Source organism: Mytilus edulis, chromosome 1, assembly GCF_963676685.1.
Source record: "Mytilus edulis chromosome 1, xbMytEdul2.2, whole genome shotgun sequence".
Lineage (NCBI taxonomy): Eukaryota > Metazoa > Mollusca > Bivalvia > Mytilida > Mytilidae > Mytilus > Mytilus edulis.
The window spans coordinates 119,625,917-119,653,155 of NC_092344.1; the positions used below are offsets into that span (position 1 = coordinate 119,625,917).

Sequence of the window (27,239 nt, forward strand, 5' to 3'; positions counted from 1 at the left end):
TTTAGACTGATATAATTGTTTCCTTATCTGCATAGTATCGCCTATTCTAGACGATCCGGTACATAGTAAATTTGCTGGTTGGTCGTTTTTATAGACTTTTATATATATATATATATATATATATATACTAGAACACATCCGTGAAATCGCGGGTCCGTGACTGAGTTAAAGTATATAACTATGCGTAAGACTTATTTCAGTGTTGGTTTTGTCATCTTATAAAGTAATGCCGATTATAAGATACACAGTGTTCTCTGCTTTCAAACTCTTTCTGTGTGAACCCGTCGACCTGGAACTTGTCAATTATTGGTAATATACATTATTAGGAAAACAAAAGTTCCTGGAATGAAGTATTTTTTAATTAACAGCATTGTCCTAGATTAGTTATAAATAAAGTTGAATTCTTTGATTCGCTGTTTTACGTCATGCCCGCTAACAGATTGAAAACTGTTCTTTACATATACGCCTCATTCTAAGTCCAGATTGTTAGTATTCGTATTGTTATCTTAGAAAGTCTCACTGATTAAAATACTACAATACGGAACAATTTGACAATGATTGAATTAATTTAGTAGTGTCCTGTGATTATGACCCGTGTATATAGCAAAATCCTAAATACACCGTTTGGTGGTGCACCTGTCAGATGAGGAACGTACAGGTGGCACGGTAGTATTTCCTGGCCCATAGGGATAATGATAGCCTTTTTAGAATTTTCACCACTTTCTAACACTGCAAAAAAATCTACATTCACACTTAACTGAAGTACTTTCATTTTACTATTCAGAAATGAATTTGAATATGTATCATGACCGTTTACTTTTTTTGCTATTTTTAGAAACCTAAGGCCACTAGTAATTTTAGGTCTTTTATGGTGCAGTGAATACAAAATTCTCAAAAATTCTCAAAAATTCATTTTCATCTGTATGTAAAATTATTTCATATTTTTCTACACCTGATTCATCCCTCAGTTTGGGATAGTATGTTCAGTTGATACTGTATTTTTTGTCCAATCACACTGTTTAGATACATTTACCTAAGTAGGGTACACAAAAGAGCAACCTAAATTCTGGAATGCAAATACTACCGTGCCACCTACAGATAATATTATAGGTAACAGCTAGGTTAATATACTATTGGTATCGATATCGGAATCGACACGGAACTTGTTAATTATTCGCAATATTAATTATGTGGAAAACAAAAGGGTCTGGAGTGGTGTAATTTTTAATCTACACCATTGTCCTTTATTAGCTATGTATAAAGTTGAATTCTTTGATTTGTCGTTTTTTCCCGATGACGGCTGACAAATTGGACCTCGTAATTTAAGTATTATAGATACAATAAATCAAATTTATGCTGTTATGTGTTTTGTTTTCTCTTCTAGTATATACATTATCAAAAACTATATCATATATCAATATTACAGTACCCTATCTGGAGATATATGCCATCAAAGTTAGATATATAAATAAAGTGAAAAATGTAGACGTGCATGTCCTGGAACTGGAAGTATAATAACATTAATGTTGCATTGTTAAGTTTCTGTCCTTTTGTAGATATGAAAACACTACTAAAAAAATGTTCTACCATCTATATATTAATAGAGAAAGAATTTGAAAAATATGTTAGAATGTCTTGTCCGTAGACATTGCTTTTTATCAATATTGCTTGGCTTTATGGGACTTAATTAGTCCTATGTGTTGTTTAAATTTAGAAATATCTTATTTTTAATTAATAAATGGTAATTTAAGTGTTCTAATTATTTGTAAAATTACTTTACAGGAGTGAATTTTAAAAAGTGGCAGATTATCAGTCATAAAAAGCATACCTTATTTTACTTCAATATTTTTATTCCAGTTGCTGAAAACCTTAAAAGGTTAATCTAATCAAATGAAGAAAAAGTATTTCTCTCTCTCTGACTTTATCTTTTGCATTTCAGTATTACCAGCAGATGAGAAAGTGTCTACGGACAACACACTTGTACATAACAAGTATTCAATTCAATTATTTGTTTGCTTTGGAACTTAAATCTTATTTATAGGTGATGAAAGTTATCTATTCAAATTAAAACTCAGTATTTTCAAGATAAATATAGTCACAATTAATTCTAACAGATTTTTTTTAACTGAAATTGTCTTGTCCGTAGACACGACAATATATTTTTATCCAATTTCCTTGAGTTCAGCCTAATTTGATAGATAAAATTTATGTTATTTTTTCAAGAGAACACATTCAACTATGTCAAAATTGAGTTTTAATAATAGTTTGATTGTTTTAAACAGTCAAATATATGGATTTCAGTTTAAAGAATGTGTCTTTATTTTGGCTTAATCAATAAATTATTGAGATATGTAAAGAGTTATGGGTACATTTTTATATTTTCTAAAATTTAAAAAACACAGCTTAAAATTTAATTGGTAACTTTTAATCTTAACTTTAACAATCATTTTTGAAAGCATTTAATTGAATATCAATAAAATGTCTTGTCCGTAGACATTATTACAATGTATTTGTTTCCATGTTCCTCGAAGTATAAGCATCATTTGATAGATAAACCTGATAAAATGTATGATTTTTTTTCAAAGAACACTTTCAACTATGTCAAAATTAGGTTTTAATAATGCATTTCATTAAATGTGAATACAATGTCTTGTCCGTATAGACAAAACATATCAATTGTATTGCTAAGTTTGATTGTTTATGTTAAGAATATGCAACACGTTATTTTAGTGTTTTATACACCAAAAGAAAGTTCATTTTTGGAAGTTTCTCTTAAATGGCGTCTTAGTGACAATCCGTACATTACGAAATCTATAGATACAAGTAAAGATTTGTTTATATATATTTTATACGCGAGTGCCGATAAGAAATAAAACATGTCTGAAACAAAAGTAACCTTCGGTCAAAGTGCGGATGAAGCACTAGCTCTTCTAAAAAACATTCAAAACATTGTTTCCAAACTTGAATCTCGTATTGAAAATATTGAAACAGAAGTAAGCAAGATAAAGATATAAAGATACAATTAATTTCAATGTCTTCCAAAATAAATGATATGGAAAAGCGTGTTCAGGAAGTCGAAGACCGAAACAGCAAAATAGAGGACAGCGTCGAGGAGATGAGTCAAATTGTTAACTCGGCATTAGATAAATATACTGACAACTCGGATCAAATCGAAATTTTAAATAAAGCTATCAAAGCTCTTCAAAATACCAAAGATAATCGGAAACTCGATGAAGTACATGTCTCCACGTTGCGATCTCTTGAAGAAGATGTCGTAGAAATGAAGTGGAGATCAATGCACAATAATTTAATTTTCATTGGACTAAGGTATCAACCAGACGAGGATACGGAAATAAAAATACGAGATTTCTTCAACAAAGAGCTTGGCCTATACAACACTATATCCTTTGGAAATGTCCATCGATTCGGCAAAAAAGATCGAAACGGTATTAGACCTATAGTAGCTCGCTTCACATCCAGACGAGATCTTGAGTATGTCCTGAAATGCGCGTACAGATTGAAAGGTACCGATTACGGGATAAAGGGACAATTTCCCAAAGAAATAGAATTAAAACGCAAAGAACTTTATCCTATATTAAAACAGGCCAAAAGGGACAATAACAAAGCGGTTCTAGTACGAGATCGATTATATATTAACGGAGAACTTTACAAACCGCAACCAAATATTTCAAACACTCAAGGAAGGGAATTTAGAGATAGCCTTATTGATAGACCAACAAACTCTCAGATTCCAATGAATAGTGGCCCTCCAGTTCCACCAAGGCCCTATAAACGTTCACGCATAAATTCTGACGAGATATATAGAAAATACTCATTTATAGGACAAGTCAACAAGAGATGAATTGAAATTTTCATTTTTAAACATATGTGGACTTAAATCAAAATCTTTAGCACCAGAATTTTCAGATCGTTATCAACAACGATATCTCTATATTTGTAGAAACAAAAACAGATAAATTAGACATTATATCACTCCCTAACAGATATAGTTGTTTTAGTAAACATCGATCAAAGTTTAAAAGAAAGTCAGGTGGCATAGTAATTATTTACAAATCTGAACTTGAAAAATGTCTTACATTTCCAAAAACAAAATCAGAATTTGTACAGTGGATACAATTTTCGAAAGATCTTTTAAATGACAATGTACTAATGGGCTGTGTCTATATACCACCAGAAGGATCTAAATACTCATCGGTAGATGCTTTTATTGAAATTGAAAACGAAATTCTTCATTTGTCTGAACCTAATCTAAAAAACGTCTTAATAGGGGATTTTAACGCCAAGACATCTACATTACCGGATTATGTTATCCCAGATCAACATTTACTTGAAATTCTAAATACTGATGATACACAGACGATGCATTACATTTCCGATTACAATGGACTCTTAACAAACAATATTTCCATGCAAAGATATAGCAAATGTCGTGTCGACCAAATACGTATGGTCACCGACTTCTAGAATTGTGTACAAAAATGAATATGGAATAGGTAATGACAAAACAGTAGGAAAAATTGCTTGTAATGACGTAAGTGTCGTTGATTATCTAATACTTAGTTCTGATCTTTTTCGAATGACAAAGAATTTCGAAGTAGAAGAATTTAATCCTATCCTATCAGATGTCCACTGTAACCTTAAGTTTACTCTGGAATCACAACCATATACTAATATCAACAGTGTAAAAACCGTCGAGAAGCAAGTTATAAAATGGAATAATAATCAACAAGATAAATTTGTCAAATTTGTTACAGAAAAAAAGTCTGAAGGAATACGGGACATAGAAACTATACTTGATAAATTAATCGATCGAAATGATACTGTACAACAAAACGATATTGATACGGCAATGAATAAAATTTGTGAAATATTTAACAGCTCTTCCATCTCAGTGTTTGGAACAAAATGTAAAAACCAGAAATATGCAAAGCACAATGAAAAACCATGGTATAAAAGAGGATGCAAGAGCAAAAGAAATTTATTTCATCAGGCTAGACAAAGATACGGGAACCTAAAGAGTAAAGAAAATAAAAAAGCTTTAAAAGAAGCAAGTAAATCTTATAAAAAAGAACTAAATCGGAGTTATAATGATTTCCAAATGAATACCGCAAAAGATCTTAGAAAACTGGCTAAATCTGACCCAAAACGGCTATGGCAAAAATTAAATAGTATAAATACCAACAAATCAAATAAAACTGATGCTGTTAAAATTGAAGACTTATATGAACATTTTAAACGTCTAATAAAATTGAGAATGGAAATGGGGAATGTGTCAAGAGACAACAACCCGACCAAATAAAAAACAACAGCAGAGGGTCACCAACAGGTCTTCAATGTAGCGAGCCAAGATGAAGTCATTGAAGACAACTCAGACATAGATTTAACAAAGGTACCACCAGAGAACATCAACAGAATTTTAAATTCTCCAATCACAGAAGAAGAAATTTTGAATGTCGTAAAAAAAACTTAAAAACAATAAGGCTTCCGGATATGATAGTATTGTGAATGAACATACTAAACATACGGTTAAGGAAATGTTGACTATCTATCACAAGTTATATTATTCAATATTGTTTTAAATACTGGGAAGGTACCAGATTCATGGACAATGGGAATTATTCAACCTATCTTCAAGAATAAAGACAATATATATGATCCAAGCTCGTACAGACCAATAACATTAGTGTCATGTCTTGGGAAAACTTTCAAATCTATCTTTAATGAAAGACTTGGGGAACTGTCAACTGAGGTCAATCTGATTTCCGAGGCTCAAACAGGTTTCAGAAAAGGTTATAGTACATTGGATAACATATTTGTATTACATTCATTAATATCAATTTATCAAGCACTTGGAAAAAAACTCTTTTGCACTTTTGTTGATTTTTCAGTATCTCATACATCTTTGTGGATTAAATTACAAAAGGCGAATATTTCTGGGAAATTTTTTAAGGTAATATATAGTATGTAAAGTGATGTTAAATCTTGCGTAAGAAATGGGAACGAAGTGTCAGCCGTTTTTAACTGTAACATTGGAGTGAGACAGGGAGAAACTTATCCCCCTTTTTATTTGCTGTTTATTTAAACAATCTGGAGTCTTTCTTTGCTGAGAATGATGTTCAGAACTTGCAAGTTATCGAAAATATTTGCCACAATCATTTGCATATATATATTAAACTTTTCGTTCTTTTGTACGCCGACGACACTATAATTATATCTGAAACGGCCGAATCAATGCAACACGCCTTAAATGTTTTTGAAAGATACTGTGTCCGATGGAAGTTAAACGTTAATTTATCGAAGACAAAGGTTGTTGTGTTCTGCAAACGGAAATCAAGAACATTACCAAAATTTCAAATATTTAACCAGTCTATTGAAATTCAGGATTCATATCAATATCTAGGACTAACCTTTAATTATAATGGTTTATTTGCAACAGCAAAGAAACGTCTTAGCGAACAAGCACAGAAAGCTCTTTTTAGTCTCTGTACAAAGATACGTAACCTCTCAATACCTGTCGACTTACAATTACAACTGTTTGATGCACTTGTACTTCCAATTCTGACACATGGATGTGAAATATGGGGATTCGGAAACAATTACATGTTGGAAAAAATCCATCTACAGTTTTGCCGGAATTTGTTGAAAATTAGAACGTCGACACCAAATTTTATGACATATGGAGAACTTGGTGGTACACCAATAGATATCGTAATAAAATGTAGAATGGTGTGTTTTTGGAACAAACTTCTCACCAATGAAAATAAACTTAGCAGTATACTTTATCAAATTATGTTCAACTTAAAAGATTATCACACTTTCAAATGGATGGATTATATTAAATCGATCCTAGACAATGCCGGACTAAGCTATGTTTGGACTCAGCAATCACCATTAGATATAAATCAACTAAAAATCGTACTGACAGAAAAACTAAAAGATTCATTCATTCAACAATGGCATAGTCAAATTGACAACTCATCCAGAGGAGAATTTTATGGACTTTTTAAAACAATCTTTGGCTTAGAAAACTATCTTTTAAAATTAACACTATTCGAACGTAAATATATTTCAAAATTAAGATGCTGCAATGTAAAAATTCCAGTAGAGCTGGGAAGATGGTATAACATTCCAAAAGAAGAGAGGACATGTAATTTGTGTTTAACTGCAATTGGCAATGAATACCATTATTTATTTGAATGCAACTCTATATTAGTAAAAAATATCAGAAATCAGCATATTCCAGAGTACTATGTGAAATATCCGTGTGAAGCAAAAATGAAAGGACTACTGTCATTGACTAATATTAACGTACTTAAAAATGTGTCTTTATTCATTTCAAAGTTAACTAAGATATTATAATATTAAAATACTATAATGTAAAGTGAAGTAATATTCTATATATTACATTTCTTCTAAGTTGTTTTATTTATTTCTTTAACTGTATGTGATTGTATTTTGTATTTTTTGTAATTTACCTCTTGTTTCACATGTCAATGTGACGGAGTGTTTTTGAAATAAAAGCATATATTGTATTGTATATTGTTATTTATAGGTTAGTTAAAGTATAGTTTGATCAGATAAGAATAATGATCAAAGAAAGCTACTGTTATTTGAAATAACTGTGAGTTAAACATGTTCTTGTCATTTTTTTTCAATTAAACATATTTTGTTGTCTTTGTCATTGACCAAAAATCTGACAGTGGTGACCATGTCTTGAAGGCAACCATTAAAGAAAATTATACGGTTTTTAAAGACCATTTATTTAATAAAAATATTAAATATGCCTACCAAAAACGGCATGATATTATATAAATGCTTCCAGTGCTGGCCTAACGATGGCCATTTTTCATAATTCAAACCATTTCTGTACCAAAATATCAAAAGATATATTTTTCGTGATGTGATATTCATTTTTGACTTCATGTGAAACACAAAATGTACATCTGATTGTGGCTAGGCCGATAGTCATTAATCAAATTATTTTCTTTCAAACGTTATATTTACATTCTACTATATGATATGCAGTAACGTTGCGCACGATGTTCCTACAACACATCGTTACACCACAACGACGTCAAAGAGAGTTTTCTAAAACTTTTGACGTACATTTATTCAATTTGCAAGTTTCATTTGCTTTTTTTATGTAGTTGGTTGATTATAAATCCGTCTCTATTAATTTTGTGATGTCTATTTACCATGAATTTATTTACCTCAAGTTGTGGAAATCGATTAAATAATTTTTACCCTTAATTCACCTTAACATGACCAGACTCAAGCTGGCAGCCACTTTTATCGGCCAATCAAGATAGCAGCCACTTTTTTCCAGCAGCCAATTTTGATGATATGTCTAAAAACCAAAAAACTGCGTGAGGCTCAAACGTTCCAAAAATCGCTAAATCTTAGTTAAATGCAATCTAACAGCGGAAATCGATAATTTCACGGTTTCTACTGATTTTTAAAGCATTTCATTCCGTTTTAAATATGTATGTGAAGTTAGCGGTCTGTTCGTTATTTGACATGCGATAATTGATATTCAATATCCAACCGGCTTCTAGCAGTCAGTTCAATATTCAAATTTAGTTGAAAATCACAAAAAAGCATGAGGGAAACAATACCATTTTATGACCCCTTCAAGCTGTCATAAATTTTCGTTGTCCTCGAATATAAACCCTGATACAAGTTGCATATTTGTCTTTATGTTATGTAGATTTTTATCAATCAAACATTACCGAAGATTCACCAAAGATGTAATTTAATATATAAAACATGAAACAAAATCTGATTACTCCAGAAACATATAGACATATAAATAGAAATATTTATGGAAAGCCAAAAAAGAAAAGAAATTAATGTATAGTGAACACCTACCAGCGACTGCTTAATTGATGGTGACAACCCTCCGGACAATTTTGAACCTCTGTGGTGGCCAGACGGGCCCGGATCCCAGAAAAATATTTAAGTGGGGAATAGCCTGGGTCAATAACTTTAAAATGAGCTAGGTCCGGTTCGAAACTTTGCCGTTGGTATATGCCGAAAAGTACCGAATGTGTGTTTAATACGGAAAATTACGTTAAGGGACACCTTTGAACCTCTGTGGGGGCCAGACGGGCCCGGATCCCAGAAAAATATTTAAGTGGGGAATAGCCTGGGTCAATAACTTTAAAATGAGCTAGGTCCGGTTCGAAACTTTGCCGTTGGTATATGCCGAAAAGTACCGAATGTGTGTTTAATACGGAAAATTACGTTAAGGGACACCTTTGAACCTCTGTGGGGGCCAGACGGGCCCGGATCCCAGAAAAATATTTAAGTGGGGAATAGCCTGGGTCAATAACTTTAAAATGAGCTAGGTCCGGTTCGAAACTTTGCCGTTGGTATATGCCGAAAAGTACCGAATGTGTGTTTAATACGGAAAATTACGTTAAGGGACACCTTTGAACCTCTGTGGGGGCCAGACGGGCCCGGATCCCAGAAAAATATTTAAGTGGGGAATAGCCTGGGTCAATAACTTTAAAATGAGCTAGGTCCGGTTCGAAACTTTGCCGTTGGTATATGCCGAAAAGTACCGAATGTGTGTTTAATACGGAAAATTACGTTAAGGGACACCTTTGAACCTCTGTGGGGGCCAGACGGGCCCGGATCCCAGAAAAATATTTAAGTGGGGAATAGCCTGGGTCAATAACTTTAAAATGAGCTAGGTCCGGTTCGAAACTTTGCCGTTGGTATATGCCGAAAAGTACCGAATGTGTGTTTAATACGGAAAATTACGTTAAGGGACACCTTTGAACCTCTGTGGGGGCCAGACGGGCCCGGATCCCAGAAAAATATTTAAGTGGGGAATAGCCTGGGTCAATAACTTTAAAATGAGCTAGGTCCGGTTCGAAACTTTGCCGTTGGTATATGCCGAAAAGTACCGAATGTGTGTTTAATACGGAAAATTACGTTAAGGGACACCTTTGAACCTCTGTGGGGGCCAGACGGGCCCGGATCCCAGAAAAATATTTAAGTGGGGAATAGCCTGGGTCAATAACTTTAAAATGAGCTAGGTCCGGTTCGAAACTTTGCCGTTGGTATATGCCGAAAAGTACCGAATGTGTGTTTAATACGGAAAATTACGTTAAGGGACACCTTTGAACCTCTGTGGGGGCCAGACGGGCCCGGATCCCAGAAAAATATTTAAGTGGGGAATAGCCTGGGTCAATAACTTTAAAATGAGCTAGGTCCGGTTCGAAACTTTGCCGTTGGTATATGCCGAAAAGTACCGAATGTGTGTTTAATACGGAAAATTACGTTAAGGGACACCTTTGAACCTCTGTGGGGGCCAGACGGGCCCGGATCCCAGAAAAATATTTAAGTGGGGAATAGCCTGGGTCAATAACTTTAAAATGAGCTAGGTCCGGTTCGAAACTTTGCCGTTGGTATATGCCGAAAAGTACCGAATGTGTGTTTAATACGGAAAATTACGTTAAGGGACACCTTTGAACCTCTGTGGGGGCCAGACGGGCCCGGATCCCAGAAAAATATTTAAGTGGCGATCAGCTCGGGTCAATACCATCAAACTGAGCTAGGTATGGTTCGGAACTTTGCCGTAGAGATAAGCCTAAGAATTCCAAAAGCATGTGTGGTTAATATGAAAAGTACGTTAAGGCACACCTTAGATTCCCTATAGTGGATAATCGCCTTCATTAGTGCAACACCTCCAAATATAGATCAATTAAGATGACTTCTAATAATACTATTAAAAAAAGAACACGAATATAAAGTGTACGAAACTTGTATGGTAACCTTCTTTCATTGAAACAGGTTAAATTTAAAGTAGGGGACGGACACAGTTTTAAAACTTTAAAAGAAAAGAATGTTTAAAAAGGTGGACCGAGAAAAGTCTTAACTGTTGTCCTAAGTGCTAAACACTTTAGCCCAAAGGTATCGCATCAAGGATTTTACTGACGAAGAAGAACAAGGTTCTTTTTATGAACCTTAATTTAAAAAGACGGTTCAGGATTTGAATCGCATTTGAAAGGTCTTGCGAAAACAAAACAGGTTTGGGGTGAAACAGGTCTTTGTTCGATGAAAAGGGTAACCTAAACTCTTGATTCAAACAATCAGATATATATATGGAGTACCAACCTTTTAGCAAGTATAGTCTTTGACAATTTGCCCAAGATTATAAAGGATACTTTCGTTATTCGAGTATTGTGGTGAAGGCTCTTAAACATCTGGGCTACGTCTTTATTAAATAATAAACCACTAACGGCTTTTAATCTCCCATCAGCATGTTTCGATATAATACACATCCTCAGACTCTCTAGATCTTCCTTGTTTTGCTCTTAAGCTTCTATTGACAACTAAAGTTTCAAGAGTTCATTAATGTTTTATGTGTCGAGTTTTTAATCTGATTTACCTCCAGTTCTTGGTGCAGAGTGGTCTTAAACTCATCTTCCTTTTTCTCGAGTTCTTTAATGGTTGTATCATATCCTTTCTCTAGTCATTTTAGATCCCTCTACATCTGGTTACACGCGGATTGTAATTGTAATTTTAATTGTTTCCTATAGTATTTCAATTGACGCATGACTCGTCGTTTTGTTGCAGCATCCGTATTATTATTCGGAGATTTAATGTTAGTGATACAATTGTTGTTCATGTTTAATTCTTCAAGCAATTGACTCCTATTTATTTCTCAATTTCCATAAAGTCCAAATTTGTCTGTCCTGGAAACGCAACTTCATCAAGGTTTTCCTTCAGACAACAATTGTGACAAATACAATGTACAAACAAAAGTGTCCACAGATCACTGGTGCTCTTATCTGAAGTTCATCGGTGATGTAGTAGATCTTAAGTTTCAAGTAATTTGCCATTACGTAAGGAGGAATGAAAGTCCGTAAGAATCACAATACACTTTGCTGGTTGTCGTCTTAAACTAACACGTCCAATGGGTTCCAGGTCTCATAATGGAAGGGTTAAAAGGTCACCAAATACGTCTTGTAATTGTTAAATGTAATGTTCTGTCAATTGACTTGTTTCTTCGTTCCTTTGGCTTTCCTGGTGTGTTGACCATCATCCATTCGATATTAGCACATCTTGTAAGAAGCTCTATAAAGTTAGCCATCATTTGACCACCACATGCATACCAATCTTTTTTTTTGTTGACGTTGTCGGAATTCCAAAAACGGATTGTCCATACAATAGTTTGATGTGTCAATTTTGTTTTGAATGTGAGATATGTCTTTGTAAAAGTCGTCGGTTTGAATTTAATATGCTTAACTATCAGTGTCGTTAAACAGTAGTCAAACTTTGTTCCCGTTGGTTTTACGCACAAAGTCCAAATGAATGTCGTACATTTAAAATCTTTAAAATGTCTAAGATGAATGCTCCTTAGTATACAGGCTTGTCAAACGTTAGTTTGGTTTTCTTTATGTTTACTACTACCATGGACTCGTTATACACCACGATTTGGTCACAGTTGGGTTTAGCTATTAGTTTCAACGGTTGCCTATCAGTAGTCATTAATATTATATTCACCCATTAACGTGTCTTTTCCAGGGTATTTTCAAACATTGAGTTGTTCATCAGTTTAAAAGAATACTTTTCAGATACGATGCTGGCTATGATTCTAAGGTTAGTGTTCAGGTCAATGAAAATTTTAAGCCAAATTGATTGTTAAAATTTTGACAAACGATGCATTTTGGTTAATACCAACCCGTGGGAACAACACTGTTTCAAATTTCTAAAAAAAATGGTAAACACATGTTGTACATGACCATAGTCAGCCACACTAATGTGTTCATTGTTAAGTCGGTCAGCAGATATTAGTTGTGTTTTCGTCATGTTGTAATGACCCTTAATGAAATCGTGAGATAAACATTTTTTTATCACTTATTCATTGTACTACCCAAATCACGACTTTCATACCTTAAATTTGGTTCAACTTTACATTCTTAGCTACCTATATAAGGTGTCGAACGAATTTATCATAAACCTACACGAATCAATGAAAAGCATTTCTTACCCATCCACTTTCTTAGAAAAAAAAATATGTTCTTTTCATCAGTGTTGGGAATGCAATTCACTTCACCATCGGTAAACCCCAACGCCTTTACGAACAAGTGGGGTCATACCCTGTTAAGTAATGAAACACAATGGGAACAAAGATAGATAATTGACAGTCTAAGTTACAATTTTTTATGTGCTGCACCACGATACTTACCTGTCAAGTGCTCGTGATCACGTACTTTGTCGTCATCTAATTCATCATCGCACATGTGACAATCTTAACTCGCTGTAAAACATTGGGGATCTTCTTCAGTCATCACCAGGTCTTTTTATCAATGTACATGTCTGCAATCTCCTTCATTATCTCTTCCATGCAAGCCACAAATCTTTTGATAATGTCTTCCACTGAGTACACTTTTGTTTCTTTGTATTCCCCATGAGCATACTTGACACGGTAGTAAAACCAGAAGGTGTATTTTGTTGGTTACCATCCGTGTAAGCTTTTAATTTGTCAGGTTGGCAAGTGTCTATCTGTTCTGAGCTACATTGAATGTCACCATAAATAACATAAGGAAATCGCATTTTACGTTTGTACTATGTTGTAAGATATTGTAAAGGTATCTTCTTCTGGAATCTCGATTTTCACTCCATTCCGTTTATCACGATACACTAAATGTTCGTCTAAAAATCCTCACTTCAACAGTGGTTCATACATCTTCGACAAACACACTTTACCATTGTGGAATGACACTTTGGGACTGAACAAATGTGATAAACTTTTTATCCAACATTAATGTTGTTTAGTAGCATTGGTTAAATACAACATGTTTGTGTGAGTTCTATTCTTTCTGATGTTCTTTGAATTCTTAACGGGTACACTACACAATTTTTCTTAATAGTTGTTGTTTATTTCAACACCATACCGAAACACGTAAAGTATACATGGTAGTAATTAGCCTTTAAAATGTGGTCAATATGTTTCAAGGACATAACTAGCCCCTTCCCCTTTTTGTTCAACTCCTTTTCCTATTTTTTGTATTGACTCACTCGAAAAATGTACTTTTCTGATCCACCTCTTCATGATGTGATTTTGGGCTCACGTTAATAATGGCCTTCTTCTGTGCTAGTTTTACTGAAAGGCGTAGGTAAGACTTACACTTCAGGGACACAAATTATCCATATGAAGGTGTACTTCTACAATATGACTTACGTTCACTCACTTCCATCACGCATGTAAGTTACGATGCTTTCTTTTGCCTTTTCTATCATTACTGTTAGCTCAGTGTCTTAGTTGGTTGATTCAGTAATACTAACTTGAGTTGACCTAAAACGTGGACTGTCACCTGTTGCAAGGTTTGTTTTTACTAACTGTACTAGAAGCACCTTCGATGCCTACTTTAAGTTGTGTGCTTCTGAAATTTTACTAATCAGATGTATGTAAAGCACTTCGACTTGCCTTAAAAATAAATTAACAAATGGTCCAATGAGCACTGTAGTTCTTTTCTACCATCTTTCACCTTAATAACAGGTTCCTTAGCTATGTCTTGTTGAAATCTTTTTTCCTTTACCTAGATCTATAAGGTATACCAAGTTTCTTTTAGTATTAATTCATTTTTAGTGAACACATCTCTATTGGGTAACACTTGATGCGTTTTGTCTTCAATAAGCTTTACCAACACTTCTTTTTGGGTTTATACTATATCCTTTTAACCCCAAATCCTTTGCCATTCGATGTAGTTAGTTTACCGTTATTTGTAAATGTCCAGTTGGTATTGTCTTTATAAACCTAGCGCAACCTCTTTATTATGTATATTATGTATATTAAATGACAATCTAGGCGGACCCGGTATATTTTTGTTTGTTAATGCCATTGTTCATTTAATAAATTAATACCTTACACACACATGTCTTTTATGATGATTTATTTTTCAATTTTACACCCCTAACCACCACTGGTATTTTTTTTAATATAATGTTTATTAGATGTGAAAAGGAAAACAAGGACACGTACTTCTACGCGGTTTTCTGTCTAATTAGGGTGTAGGCGATCGTACGTCTGATGAACGGTCCTTCCAACGTTCTCGTTTCGTACTACAAGACACTATAATCCCACATCTTACTTGTTACCAACTTCCTTGACCTCAAGATTAGTAGGTAACTATCACAAAATATTTCATCCACACTTGTAGTGTCAATAATTTGGTTCACCTCGCTTGTTGGCAGGTCCTTCCATTTTTGTTTTTCTTTTGTGACAAAGGTATTCAGATCAATGAATATAAGATGCCATCATAATCTTAATACTTATAAAAATATTTCTATATTCTGTTTATTTTTCGATTTAAAAAACATCACCCTGTACTCCTATTCAAATTATAACCCTAACACCCCTTACCCTTACACACCTTATCCTAAAACGTTAAACACCTTAGTAAACAGTTTTAAATCAGACTACTTTAACTTTTACACCATGACGCTAATTTACCTGTGTAATGTCATTACTTTTACTTACTGATATGACGTCACTTTCTTTTTCCCTGTCACCTTCTTCCTTTCACGTTCACTGTTAATTACTAAAATTGAAAGTGTGACAGCACTCTCTATTTTACACCACTGGTATGAACCCAGGCTATTCACTACTTTTTTTATATAATCCTGAGCCATCTGCATTACAGTGGTTCCGAAATTCACATAACGTACTTTACTTACAAACCATATATTCGGAACTTCTTAGCATATCCTTACGGCAAAGTTCCGAGCTTTAATATTTTTCTGGGATCATGGCAATTCTGACCGCTATTGGGGTTTAAAGTTGTGCCTTAACATAATTTTCATAATAATCATGTCGGAAAATACGCGAAATACAAACATTTTGCTATGGTAACGTTGTAACCATAACGCTATAGTGAGTGACGTTATTGTATTATTCATAAGCTATCATGACGATTAAACGTATATAGAAAACACAACGCATTTATTGAGATTCTGTAACATTTATGTTACCGTGACTGACGTTAAAGGCAATACATGTCGGCAACAGAGCAGGAAGAATGTTCGTATATACAACCACCAAATGTATTTAGTAATATAAACCATAGATTACCTAAATTAGATTAGCCACATTTTGACGGGTATGTTTTGCAGTGGAGCACATTTTGGGACTTTTACGAATGTACTATACACTAAAATAGTAGCCTTACACCAATACAGAAATTTAGTTATCTGAAAGCCCAGCTTATAAGAACCGCCGCCCAAACCATAGCAGGATTTGCTCTTACATACGCCAATTATGAGACACCCGTTTGTTTGATAAGAGAGAGATTTTGAAACCCACACAAAATTTTTAATGCTTACATGAAATCACGCATGAGCTCTCCCGCACCGACAAATGATGCATTTAGCTTGAGGTCTTACGGAGACAAACTTGAATCATATGTGCGAGGATTAGAGTCACTTTGTCAAACACCTGAGATGTATGGTTCGCTTTAGTTTTGGATAAGTTATCGATTGCCATAAGAAAATCTATTGCAAGAAAACGCGGGAGATATAACTTGATACTGAAAAAAAATCTACGAAAAGAAATAACTAAAGAGATTGAAATACTTGAAGCTGGCGATGGAGTCATGAAATTAGACATATTGTACGCCACTGCACTATTTATGGGTACGTAATCAAATTCATACAAGAGCAAATTCACAGACACACGTAAGAAGGTAAATACACATACATGTATATTTTGTTTAGCTGAGCACTATCCGACGGAGTGCCCTGAAGTAACAGACGCAAACATAAGAAATCAAATTGTAAAACAGAAACAGTTATGCTTTAACTGTTAAGGGTCACGCCAAGTGGCCGCATGCCAGTCTACTGAACGATGCAAAAAGTGTAACGGAATACATCATACTAGTATATGTAAAGGAAAAGAGGTAATTCCAGGTGTGACACCGCAGCCTACAATACAACAGTCAGCAATCAACGTAGTTGGAACATCAAACGAGACTACAGTAATGTATTTATCACATCAGAGTCACGACATTCTTCTGAAAACAACAACTGCACCAGTTGTAAATAACGACCAAGAAGTAGAATGTAACATCTTATTTGACGAGGGAGCACAGCCTTCTTTTATTTTATAACTTAAATTAACTGATAAATTAGAAATAAATCCTACAGAAAGTAAGCATTTATTCGTCTGTGATTTGAGATTTATCCCAGAAGGTTCGCAACTAATTAGACACTGCAACAATACAGTTAAAGACCGAAACAGGAGAAAAAGTCCATATCGACACACTCATTGTTACAGAGATTGCCGTTCCGATTTAAAACAAGATTTCACAGACTACAAGGAACTTGACACATTTAAACTTAAGTGCAGAACGTTTTGAAATTGACGTCTACTATTGGTAAATTATCGAGGACAGAGTTATAAGAGGAAAAGGACCCATCGTTGTACAGTCAAAGTTCGGATGTGTGTTATCAGAACTAATAAATAAAAACATCAACCATCCGACAACATCTACAGCTATGGTAAACGTCATTAAAGACAAGAACACAGCGAAAAAGGAAAGTCCACGGCAAAGTTGCTATGGAAACATGACCGTTCAGATGATATACCTTCAGGTACGACCGTTGCCAAAAGAAGACCACAAGACAAATCACAATGGCTCGTACAAAGTAGATCATCCATTTGAGGAAAATTTCCAAGAAGGTAAATTGCTACCTAGACGAACGAGCACATCCTCAACTGGTAGAGTCAAGACGCTAAATAGATACAGGAAAGAAACTTACTACGCATAAGGAAAATTAGGCTCAGTGAAGCTACCGTATGTGGCAGAAAAAAAATCCATGTATGAACTTTAGTTGTGATCAGTTGAGAATAAGGAACTAGATTCTTTAATTTGAGATGGACATTAATTTAAATTTCTTTGATCTATATTGTGAACTTACATTTCCGTGTAATTATTCGTTACATACTTCAGTTTTCTCAGCCCCAAGAACGTCGGAAAAAACTCAAAGTACAAACATTATGCTATGGTAACGTTGTAACTATAACGTTATAGTGAGTGACGTTATTGTATTATTCATTACCTATCACTACAATTATACGAATATAGAAAACACAACGCATTAATTAAGATTCTTCAACAATCATACATGCGGAACTCCTAAGAATATCTTTACGGCAAAGTTTCGAACCTGTCCAAGCTCATTTCAAAGGTATTGACCTACTAGGCTATTCCCCATTTGAATATTTTTCTGGGATCCGGGACGGTCTGGTCACCACAGAGGTTCAAAGTTGCCCATTTACGTATTTTTCATATCGACCACACATTCGCTACTCTTCGGCATATCCCTTCGGCAAAGTTCCGAACCGGACCTAGCTCATTTTAAAGGTATTGACCCAAGCTATTCCCCACTTAAATATTTTTCTGGGATCCGGGCCCGTCTGGCCACCACAGAGGTTCAAAGTTGCCCATTTACGTATTTTTCATATCGACCACACATTCGGTACTCTTCGGTATATCCCTACGGCAAAGTTCCGAACCGGACCTAGCTCATTTTAAAGGTATTGACCCAAGCTATTCCCCACTTAAATATTTTTCTGGGATCCGGGCCCGTCTGGCCACCACAGAGGTTCAAAGTTGCCCATTTACGTATTTTTCATATCGACCACACATTCGGTACTCTTCGGTATATCCCTACGGCAAAGTTCCGAACCGGACCTAGCTCATTTTAAAGGTATTGACCCAAGCTATTCCCCACTTAAATATTTTTCTGGGATCCGGGCCCGTCTGGCCACCACAGAGGTTCAAAGTTGCCCTTTTACGTATTTTTCATATCGACCACACATTCGGTACTCTTCGGTATATCCCTACGGCAAAGTTCCGAACCGGACCTAGCTCATTTTAAAGGTATTGACCCAAGCTATTCCCCACTTAAATATTTTTCTGGGATCCGGGCCCGTCTGGCCACCACAGAGGTTCAAAGTTGCCCATTTACGTATTTTTCATATCGACCACACATTCGGTACTCTTCGGTATATCCCTACGGCAAAGTTCCGAACCGGACCTAGCTCATTTTAAAGGTATTGACCCAAGCTATTCCCCACTTAAATATTTTTCTGGGATCCGGGCCCGTCTGGCCACCACAGAGGTTCAAAGTTGCCCATTTACGTATTTTTCATATCGACCACACATTCGGTACTCTTCGGTATATCCCTACGGCAAAGTTCCGAACCGGACCTAGCTCATTTTAAAGGTATTGACCCAAGCTATTCCCCACTTAAATATTTTTCTGGGATCCGGGCCCGTCTGGCCACCACAGAGGTTCAAAGTTGCCCATTTACGTATTTTTCATATCGACCACACATTCGGTACTCTTCGGTATATCCCTACGGCAAAGTTCCGAACCGGACCTAGCTCATTTTAAAGGTATTGACCAAAGCTATTCCCCACTTAAATATTTTTCTGGGATCCGGGCCCGTCTGGCCACCACAGAGGTTCAAAGTTGCCCATTTACGTATTTTTCATATCGACCACACATTCGGTACTCTTCGGTATATCCCTACGGCAAAGTTCCGAACCGGACCTAGCTCATTTTAAAGGTATTGACCCAAGCTATTCCCCACTTAAATATTTTTCTGGGATCCGGGCCCGTCTGGCCACCACAGAGGTTCAAAGTTGCCCATTTACGTATTTTTCATATCGACCACACATTCGGTACTCTTCGGTATATCCCTACGGCAAAGTTCCGAACCGGACCTAGCTCATTTTAAAGGTATTGACCCAAGCTATTCCCCACTTAAATATTTTTCTGGGATCCGGGCCCGTCTGGCCACCACAGAGGTTCAAAGTTGCCCATTTACGTATTTTTCATATCGACCACACATTCGGTACTCTTCGGTATATCCCTACGGCAAAGTTCCGAACCGGACCTAGCTCATTTTAAAGGTATTGACCCAAGCTATTCCCCACTTAAATATTTTTCTGGGATCCGGGCCCGTCTGGCCACCACAGAGGTTCAAAGTTGCCCATTTACGTATTTTTCATATCGACCACACATTCGGTACTCTTCGGTATATCCCTACGGCAAAGTTCCGAACCGGACCTAGCTCATTTTAAAGGTATTGACCCAAGCTATTCCCCACTTAAATATTTTTCTGGGATCCGGGCCCGTCTGGCCACCACAGAGGTTCAAAGTTGCCCATTTACGTATTTTTCATATCGACCACACATTCGGTACTCTTCGGTATATCCCTACGGCAAAGTTCCGAACCGGACCTAGCTCATTTTAAAGGTATTGACCCAAGCTATTCCCCACTTAAATATTTTTCTGGGATCCGGGCCCGTCTGGCCACCACAGAGGTTCAAAGTTGCCCATTTACGTATTTTTCATATCGACCACACATTCGGTACTCTTCGGTATATCCCTACGGCAAAGTTCCGAACCGGACCTAGCTCATTTTAAAGGTATTGACCCAAGCTATTCCCCACTTAAATATTTTTCTGGGATCCGGGCCCGTCTGGCCACCACAGAGGTTCAAAGTTGCCCATTTACGTATTTTTCATATCGACCACACATTCGGTACTCTTCGGTATATCCCTACGGCAAAGTTCCGAACCGGACCTAGCTCATTTTAAAGGTATTGACCCAAGCTATTCCCCACTTAAATATTTTTCTGGGATCCGGGCCCGTCTGGCCACCACAGAGGTTCAAAGTTGCCCATTTACGTATTTTTCATATCGACCACACATTCGGTACTCTTCGGTATATCCCTACGGCAAAGTTCCGAACCGGACCTAGCTCATTTTAAAGGTATTGACCCAAGCTATTCCCCACTTAAATATTTTTCTGGGATCCGGGCCCGTCTGGCCACCACAGAGGTTTAAAGTTGCCCATTTACGTATTTTTCATATCGACCACACATTCGGTACTCTTCGGTATATCCCTACGGCAAAATTCCGAACCGGACCTAGCTCATTTTAAAGGTATTGACCCAAGCTATTCCCCACTTAAATATTTTTCTGGGATCCGGGCCCGTCTGGCCACCACAGAGGTTCAAAGTTGCCCATTTACGTATTTTTTCATATCGACCACACATTCGGTACTCTTCGGTATATCCCTACGGCAAAGTTCCGAACCGGACCTAGCTCATTTTAAAGGTATTGACCCAAGCTATTCCCCACTTAAATATTTTTCTGGGATCCGGGCCCGTCTGGCCACCACAGAGGTTCAAAGTTGCCCATTTACGTATTTTTCATATCGACCACACATTCGGTACTCTTCGGTATATCCCTACGGCAAAGTTCCGAACCGGACCTAGCTCATTTTAAAGGTATTGACCCAAGCTATTCCCCACTTAAATATTTTTCTGGGATCCGGGCCGTCTGGCCACCACAGAGGTTCAAAGTTGCCCATTTACGTATTTTTCATATCGACCACACATTCGGTACTCTTCGGTATATCCCTACGGCAAAGTTCCGAACCGGACCTAGCTCATTTTAAAGGTATTGACCCAAGCTATTCCCCACTTAAATATTTTTCTGGGATCCGGGCCCGTCTGGCCACCACAGAGGTTCAAAGTTGCCCATTTACGTATTTTTCATATCGACCACACATTCGGTACTCTTCGGTATATCCCTACGGCAAAGTTCCGAACCGGACCTAGCTCATTTTAAAGGTATTGACCCAAGCTATTCCCCACTTAAATATTTTTCTGGGATCCGGGCCCGTCTGGCCACCACAGAGGTTCAAAGTTGCCCATTTACGTATTTTTCATATCGACCACACATTCGGTACTCTTCGGTATATCCCTACGGCAAAGTTCCGAACCGGACCTAGCTCATTTTAAAGGTATTGACCCAAGCTATTCCCCACTTAAATATTTTTCTGGGATCCGGGCCCGTCTGGCCACCACAGAGGTTCAAAGTTGCCCATTTACGTATTTTTCATATCGACCACACATTCGGTACTCTTCGGTATATCCCTACGGCAAAGTTCCGAACCGGACCTAGCTCATTTTAAAGGTATTGACCCAAGCTATTCCCCACTTAAATATTTTTCTGGGATCCGGGCCCGTCTGGCCACCACAGAGGTTCAAAGTTGCCCATTTACGTATTTTTCATATCGACCACACATTCGGTACTCTTCGGTATATCCCTACGGCAAAGTTCCGAACCGGACCTAGCTCATTTTAAAGGTATTGACCCAAGCTATTCCCCACTTAAATATTTTTCTGGGATCCGGGCCCGTCTGGCCACCACAGAGGTTCAAAGTTGCCCATTTACGTATTTTTCATATCGACCACACATTCGGTACTCTTCGGTATATCCCTACGGCAAAGTTCCGAACCGGACCTAGCTCATTTTAAAGGTATTGACCCAAGCTATTCCCCACTTAAATATTTTTCTGGGATCCGGGCCCGTCTGGCCACCACAGAGGTTCAAAGTTGCCCATTTACGTATTTTTCATATCGACCACACATTCGGTACTCTTCGGTATATCCCTACGGCAAAGTTCCGAACCGGACCTAGCTCATTTTAAAGGTATTGACCCAAGCTATTCCCCACTTAAATATTTTTCTGGGATCCGGGCCCGTCTGGCCACCACAGAGGTTCAAAGTTGCCCATTTACGTATTTTTCATATCGACCACACATTCGGTACTCTTCGGTATATCCCTACGGCAAAGTTCCGAACCGGACCTAGCTCATTTTAAAGGTATTGACCCAAGCTATTCCCCACTTAAATATTTTTCTGGGATCCGGGCCCGTCTGGCACCACAGAGGTTCAAAGTTGCCCATTTACGTATTTTTCATATCGACCACACATTCGGTACTCTTCGGTATATCCCTACGGCAAAGTTCCGAACCGGACCTAGCTCATTTTAAAGGTATTGACCCAAGCTATTCCCCACTTAAATATTTTTCTGGGATCCGGGCCCGTCTGGCCACCACAGAGGTTCAAAGTTGCCCATTTACGTATTTTTCATATCGACCACACATTCGGTACTCTTCGGTATATCCCTACGGCAAAGTTCCGAACCGGACCTAGCTCATTTTAAAGGTATTGACCCAAGCTATTCCCCACTTAAATATTTTTCTGGGATCCGGGCCCGTCTGGCCACCACAGAGGTTCAAAGTTGCCCATTTACGTATTTTTCATATCGACCACACATTCGGTACTCTTCGGTATATCCCTACGGCAAAGTTCCGAACCGGACCTAGCTCATTTTAAAGGTATTGACCCAAGCTATTCCCCACTTAAATATTTTTCTGGGATCCGGGCCCGTCTGGCCACCACAGAGGTTCAAAGTTGCCCATTTACGTATTTTTCATATCGACCACACATTCGGTACTCTTCGGTATATCCCTACGGCAAAGTTCCGAACCGGACCTAGCTCATTTTAAAGGTATTGACCCAAGCTATTCCCCACTTAAATATTTTTCTGGGATCCGGGCCCGTCTGGCCACCACAGAGGTTCAAAGTTGCCCATTTACGTATTTTTCATATCGACCACACATTCGGTACTCTTCGGTATATCCCTACGGCAAAGTTCCGAACCGGACCTAGCTCATTTTAAAGGTATTGACCCAAGCTATTCCCCACTTAAATATTTTTCTGGGATCCGGGCCCGTCTGGCCACCACAGAGGTTCAAAGTTGCCCATTTACGTATTTTTCATATCGACCACACATTCGGTACTCTTCGGTATATCCCTACGGCAAAGTTCCGAACCGGACCTAGCTCATTTTAAAGGTATTGACCCAAGCTATTCCCCACTTAAATATTTTTCTGGGATCCGGGCCCGTCTGGCCACCACAGAGGTTCAAAGTTGCCCATTTACGTATTTTTCATATCGACCACACATTCGGTACTCTTCGGTATATCCCTACGGCAAAGTTCCGAACCGGACCTAGCTCATTTTAAAGGTATTGACCCAAGCTATTCCCCACTTAAATATTTTTCTGGGATCCGGGCCCGTCTGGCCACCACAGAGGTTCAAAGTTGCCCATTTACGTATTTTTCATATCGACCACACATTCGGTACTCTTCGGTATATCCCTACGGCAAAGTTCCGAACCGGACCTAGCTCATTTTAAAGGTATTGACCCAAGCTATTCCCCACTTAAATATTTTTCTGGGATCCGGGCCCGTCTGGCCACCACAGAGGTTCAAAGTTGCCCATTTACGTATTTTTCATATCGACCACACATTCGGTACTCTTCGGTATATCCCTACGGCAAAGTTCCGAACCGGACCTAGCTCATTTTAAAGGTATTGACCCAAGCTATTCCCCACTTAAATATTTTTCTGGGATCCGGGCCCGTCTGGCCACCACAGAGGTTCAAAGTTGCCCATTTACGTATTTTTCATATCGACCACACATTCGGTACTCTTCGGTATATCCCTACGGCAAAGTTCCGAACCGGACCTAGCTCATTTTAAAGGTATTGACCCAAGCTATTCCCCACTTAAATATTTTTCTGGGATCCGGGCCCGTCTGGCCACCACAGAGGTTCAAAGTTGCCCATTTACGTATTTTTCATATCGACCACACATTCGGTACTCTTCGGTATATCCCTACGGCAAAGTTCCGAACCGGACCTAGCTCATTTTAAAGGTATTGACCCAAGCTATTCCCCACTTAAATATTTTTCTGGGATCCGGGCCCGTCTGGCCACCACAGAGGTTCAAAGTTGCCCATTTACGTATTTTTCATATCGACCACACATTCGGTACTCTTCGGTATATCCCTACGGCAAAGTTCCGAACCGGACCTAGCTCATTTTAAAGGTATTGACCCAAGCTATTCCCCACTTAAATATTTTTCTGGGATCCGGGCCCGTCTGGCCACCACAGAGGTTCAAAGTTGCCCATTTACGTATTTTTCATATCGACCACACATTCGGTACTCTTCGGTATATCCCTACGGCAAAGTTCCGAACCGGACCTAGCTCATTTTAAAGGTATTGACCCAAGCTATTCCCCACTTAAATATTTTTCTGGGATCCGGGCCCGTCTGGCCACCACAGAGGTTCAAAGTTGCCCATTTACGTATTTTTCATATCGACCACACATTCGGTACTCTTCGGTATATCCCTACGGCAAAGTTCCGAACCGGACCTAGCTCATTTTAAAGGTATTGACCCAAGCTATTCCCCACTTAAATATTTTTCTGGGATCCGGGCCCGTCTGGCCACCACAGAGGTTCAAAGTTGCCCATTTACGTATTTTTCATATCGACCACACATTCGGTACTCTTCGGTATATCCCTACGGCAAAGTTCCGAACCGGACCTAGCTCATTTTAAAGGTATTGACCCAAGCTATTCCCCACTTAAATATTTTTCTGGGATCCGGGCCCGTCTGGCCACCACAGAGGTTCAAAGTTGCCCATTTACGTATTTTTCATATCGACCACACATTCGGTACTCTTCGGTATATCCCTACGGCAAAGTTCCGAACCGGACCTAGCTCATTTTAAAGGTATTGACCCAAGCTATTCCCCACTTAAATATTTTTCTGGGATCCGGGCCCGTCTGGCCACCACAGAGGTTCAAAGTTGCCCATTTACGTATTTTTCATATCGACCACACATTCGGTACTCTTCGGTATATCCCTACGGCAAAGTTCCGAACCGGACCTAGCTCATTTTAAAGGTATTGACCCAAGCTATTCCCCACTTAAATATTTTTCTGGGATCCGGGCCCGTCTGGCCACCACAGAGGTTCAAAGTTGCCCATTTACGTATTTTTCATATCGACCACACATTCGGTACTCTTCGGTATATCCCTACGGCAAAGTTCCGAACCGGACCTAGCTCATTTTAAAGGTATTGACCCAAGCTATTCCCCACTTAAATATTTTTCTGGGATCCGGGCCCGTCTGGCCACCACAGAGGTTCAAAGTTGCCCATTTACGTATTTTTCATATCGACCACACATTCGGTACTCTTCGGTATATCCCTACGGCAAAGTTCCGAACCGGACCTAGCTCATTTTAAAGGTATTGACCCAAGCTATTCCCCACTTAAATATTTTTCTGGGATCCGGGCCCGTCTGGCCACCACAGAGGTTCAAAGTTGCCCATTTACGTATTTTTCATATCGACCACACATTCGGTACTCTTCGGTATATCCCTACGGCAAAGTTCCGAACCGGACCTAGCTCATTTTAAAGGTATTGACCCAAGCTATTCCCCACTTAAATATTTTTCTGGGATCCGGGCCCGTCTGGCCACCACAGAGGTTCAAAGTTGCCCATTTACGTATTTTTCATATCGACCACACATTCGGTACTCTTCGGTATATCCCTACGGCAAAGTTCCGAACCGGACCTAGCTCATTTTAAAGGTATTGACCCAAGCTATTCCCCACTTAAATATTTTTCTGGGATCCGGGCCCGTCTGGCCACCACAGAGGTTCAAAGTTGCCCATTTACGTATTTTTCATATCGACCACACATTCGGTACTCTTCGGTATATCCCTACGGCAAAGTTCCGAACCGGACCTAGCTCATTTTAAAGGTATTGACCCAAGCTATTCCCCACTTAAATATTTTTCTGGGATCCGGGCCCGTCTGGCCACCACAGAGGTTCAAAGTTGCCCATTTACGTATTTTTCATATCGACCACACATTCGGTACTCTTCGGTATATCCCTACGGCAAAGTTCCGAACCGGACCTAGCTCATTTTAAAGGTATTGACCCAAGCTATTCCCCACTTAAATATTTTTCTGGGATCCGGGCCCGTCTGGCCACCACAGAGGTTCAAAGTTGCCCATTTACGTATTTTTCATATCGACCACACATTCGGTACTCTTCGGTATATCCCTACGGCAAAGTTCCGAACCGGACCTAGCTCATTTTAAAGGTATTGACCCAAGCTATTCCCCACTTAAATATTTTTCTGGGATCCGGGCCCGTCTGGCCACCACAGAGGTTCAAAGTTGCCCATTTACGTATTTTTCATATCGACCACACATTCGGTACTCTTCGGTATATCCCTACGGCAAAGTTCCGAACCGGACCTAGCTCATTTTAAAGGTATTGACCCAAGCTATTCCCCACTTAAATATTTTTCTGGGATCCGGGCCCGTCTGGCCACCACAGAGGTTCAAAGTTGCCCATTTACGTATTTTTCATATCGACCACACATTCGGTACTCTTCGGTATATCCCTACGGCAAAGTTCCGAACCGGACCTAGCTCATTTTAAAGGTATTGACCCAAGCTATTC

General features: G+C 38.2%; 1 protein-coding gene across 1 annotated transcript; it reads left to right on the forward strand.

Annotated features, from left to right (window-relative positions):
- The first annotated feature begins 3,052 nt into the window (after positions 1-3,052).
- On the forward strand, positions 3,053-3,862 carry LOC139503067 (uncharacterized). Its single transcript, XM_071292778.1, has one exon. The coding sequence runs from the start codon at positions 3,053-3,055 to the stop codon at positions 3,860-3,862; it is 810 nt and encodes a 269-aa protein (XP_071148879.1).
- Positions 3,863-27,239: the final 23,377 nt, after the last annotated feature.

Bases quoted from the DNA above. Each gene is read 5' to 3' on its own strand.
- LOC139503067 (XM_071292778.1), top strand. From the start codon at position 3,053: ATGGAAAAGCGTGTTCAGGAAGTCGAAGACCGAAACAGCAAAATAGAG.